This window comes from Eimeria acervulina, genomic scaffold (genome assembly GCF_000499425.1).
Source record: "Eimeria acervulina Houghton genomic scaffold, Eah_scaff1003, whole genome shotgun sequence".
Classification (NCBI taxonomy): domain Eukaryota; phylum Apicomplexa; class Conoidasida; order Eucoccidiorida; family Eimeriidae; genus Eimeria; species Eimeria acervulina.
In genome coordinates this window covers 7,817-10,816 of record NW_013550433.1, presented here as the reverse complement: position 1 = coordinate 10,816, position 3,000 = coordinate 7,817, and the positions used below count along the sequence as shown (strand labels likewise).

At 44.3% G+C, this 3,000-nt stretch overlaps 1 protein-coding gene across 1 annotated transcript in view; it reads right to left on the bottom strand.

Moving 5' to 3' along the window:
• Positions 1 to 224: 224 nt before the first annotated feature.
• EAH_00053740 (DnaJ domain-containing protein, putative) overlaps positions 225 to 3,000 on the bottom strand; it is a gene marked incomplete at both ends in the record, with an annotated part of 3,199 nt that continues 423 nt past the window's right edge. The window contains 9 exons of the mRNA XM_013397848.1: positions 225 to 296; positions 524 to 568; positions 771 to 860; positions 1,081 to 1,139; positions 1,617 to 1,662; positions 1,882 to 1,938; positions 2,228 to 2,354; positions 2,544 to 2,649; positions 2,898 to 3,000. The exon at positions 2,898 to 3,000 is cut by the window's right edge and continues 29 nt beyond it. Of these exons, the coding sequence (XP_013253302.1) occupies positions 225 to 296; positions 524 to 568; positions 771 to 860; positions 1,081 to 1,139; positions 1,617 to 1,662; positions 1,882 to 1,938; positions 2,228 to 2,354; positions 2,544 to 2,649; positions 2,898 to 3,000 (705 nt within the window). The remainder of the gene's footprint in view (positions 297 to 523; positions 569 to 770; positions 861 to 1,080; positions 1,140 to 1,616; positions 1,663 to 1,881; positions 1,939 to 2,227; positions 2,355 to 2,543; positions 2,650 to 2,897) is intronic.

The following is a 3,000-nucleotide window of genomic DNA, read 5'->3' as shown; positions in this document are numbered from 1 at the left end:
CTTTAATAACAGATGCTGCATTGGATGCAGAGAAAGGCCCCCGAGGATTTCCGCCTAAACAGCGATGAGCTGCATATACACCGCAAAAGCATATTTTTAATATCTTTTTTTCTGTGTTTCTCCTTTTTTAATTGAAATATTAATTAAAATAAAATAAATTAAGTTAAAAAAAGGAAGAAAATATGTAAAAATAATACACAAAACTTTTTTTTGAATGCAGATATTCAGGTGTACGTACACCGCAAGGGAAGCGCCAAACGCGAACAATCCGAAACCGTCACCTCATGCACTTGGCCCTGCAAACCCCAAACCCTAAACCCTAAACCCTAAACCCTAAACCCTAAACCCTAGCCGCTGAGGTGCTTGGAAATCAGCGAAGAAAGACAGCGAAAATGCACTAAGAAAGAAATAAAAACCTAAACCCTAAACCCTAAACCCTGAGAAAGATAATTATAAAATCAAGGGACGGGATTCAAAGATACTGCACAAACCCTAAACCCTAAACCCTAAACCCTAATTATACCCGGAAGGTATAAAGGACATAAAGAGAAATGTCGCCGCCGCTCATCTGCGCAACAACATAACAAACCCTAAACCCTAAACCACAACCTCTAAACCCTAAACCACAACCCCTAAATCTTAAACCCTAAACCCTGACGCGGAGCCCTAATTGCAAAACAACCCTGAACCTTTACTACCTCTCGGCTGAAGCTCCTCTGCCAGCAAAACCCTAAACCCTAAACCCTAAACCCTAAACCCTAAACCCTCACCAGAGGAGCTGGGTTATAAAACCCCGGAAGCTGTTCAAAGGAGGACGACGCGCCGCCAGCGAAGACAAAACGCGAATCATCGATTTGGCACTGAGGTGTACGTACACCCCAAACGAAAACCCTAAACCCTAAACCCTAAACCCTACTTTAGGCTTAGGCTTAGGCTTAAACAGCACGCTGCAAACTCGCTTCTGAGGGTTTAGGGTTTACGGCTTGGGTCTGCTGATCACCGCTTAAGAATGAAGGGTTTAACGGTTCAGGGGTTTAGGGTTTAGGATTTTAGGGTTTAGGGTTTAGGGTTTTGAAATACTTGCAAAGGAATAGCCACGTCGATGTAGGGGCCTTCCAGGTGCTGTTCCTCAATAACTCCTGCCAACAAAACCCTAAACCCTAAACCCTAAACCCTGAACCCTAAACCCTAAACCCTAAACCCTAAACCCTGAACCCTAAACCCTAGACCCTAAACCCTGAACCCTAAACACTAAACCCTAAACCATAAACACTAAACCCTAAACCCTAGTCCTAACTTTTTGCTGTATTTCGACTATTTTCTGCCCGCCTAAAGGCAGTGCATTAGGGGTCTAGAGATTAGGGTTTAGGGTTTAGGGTTTAGGGTTTACCGATGTTTTCCTTCATCAGGTGAGCAGGGCGCAGACGTAGGTTTCCGTAGAGTGCAGTTAAAATTATCAAACCTAAAACACAAGGGTTTAGGGTTTAGGGTTTAGGGTTTAGGATATGAGGGGTAGATTTCGTGCTGACGACTTTGAGGGTTTAGGGTTTAGGGTTTAGTAGACGAGAGCTCGATGTAATGCTAAGGGTTTTGAGGGTTTAGGGTTTAGGGTTTACCATTTGCCGACTTTTCTCGCTTCAGTTTGTTTGCATATTCGATTTGCTGCAGCAGCAACCTCAAACCCTAAACCCTAAACCCTAACCCCTAAACCCTAACGTTCTAGAAGGAGTTCAAACAACTAACAGATTGGCGATCATGGTTTAGGGTTTAGGGTTTGTTAGTTTGGCGGCAGACTGGGGTGGCGTTTAGGGTTTAGGGTTTGTGAAGGGGTGACCATCAGGGTTTAGGGTTTAGGATTTAGGGTTTAGGGTTTAGGCCAACCATGTTCTGAATATCTCGCACGCTGCGCAGTCTTTGGAGCTTCTCCAACTGATTGAGCTGCAGCGATATGCAAAACCCTAAACCCTAAACCCTAAACCCTAATCCGTAAACCCTAAACCCTAAACCTGCTGGGAAACTGCTGCTGGAGGCTCATACTGTTGTCGAGGGTTTAGGGTTTAGGGTTTAGTACTCAAACGAAAAAGAAAGAGAAACGAAAGAATAACGCATGCCCCCTTCTAGACCCTAAACCCTAAACCCTAAACCCTCGATTACAAAACCAAAAGCCCTAGTACCCTAAACTTTAAACCCTAAACCCTAAACCCTAAACCCTAAACCCTAGGCCTACCTTTTCTTCTCTTTCTTCTTTTGTTTTTGTTTTTGTTTTAATTTCAAATAAAAGCCTCCGAGTTTGATCAGACAACACCGAAAATGCTTCTTGAACTTTGTGCAACTCCTCCACGCCAGCAGCACCCCTGCAAACCCTAAACCCTAAACCCTAAACCCTAAACCCTAAACCCTAAATATGGAGTGGTGCATTGCCTGTTGAAGCCAGAATGGTGAAACCGTCAAACTTCGCAAGGGTGTAGGTGAACAACATCAGAGCACAAACCCTAAACCCTAAACCCTAAACCCTAAACCCTAAACCCTAAACCCTTGTTTACTTGTCCGGGTGCAGGCGTTTGCACAAAGAATAATACGCCTTTCGAATTTCTGCTGTTGATGCATCTGGGGAGACTCCAAGAAGGGAATAATAGGCGTCTGCAATTACTCGCAAAACCCTAAACCCTAAACCCTAAACCCTAAACCCTAAACCCTAAACCATAACCCTTAAACCCTAAACCCTAAGCAATAACTGTTAAACCCTAAACCCAAGACCCTGAATCCTATACTCAGGAACCTAAACGCTAAACCCTTGAGGGGGAAGCACCACTATTCAAAACCCTTGCCAGCGCGGTTTCGGGTTTAGGGTTTAGGGTTTTAGGGTTTAGGGTTTAGGGTTTAGTAGCTCGAAATACCTGCTGATGTTTCTGGCTGCGCATACACCCCAAACTGACTTTCCGCTGCTTTTTGTTTAAACCCTTTTACTTCTTTCGGCTCCTCCTCCTCCGCCTCATCCGA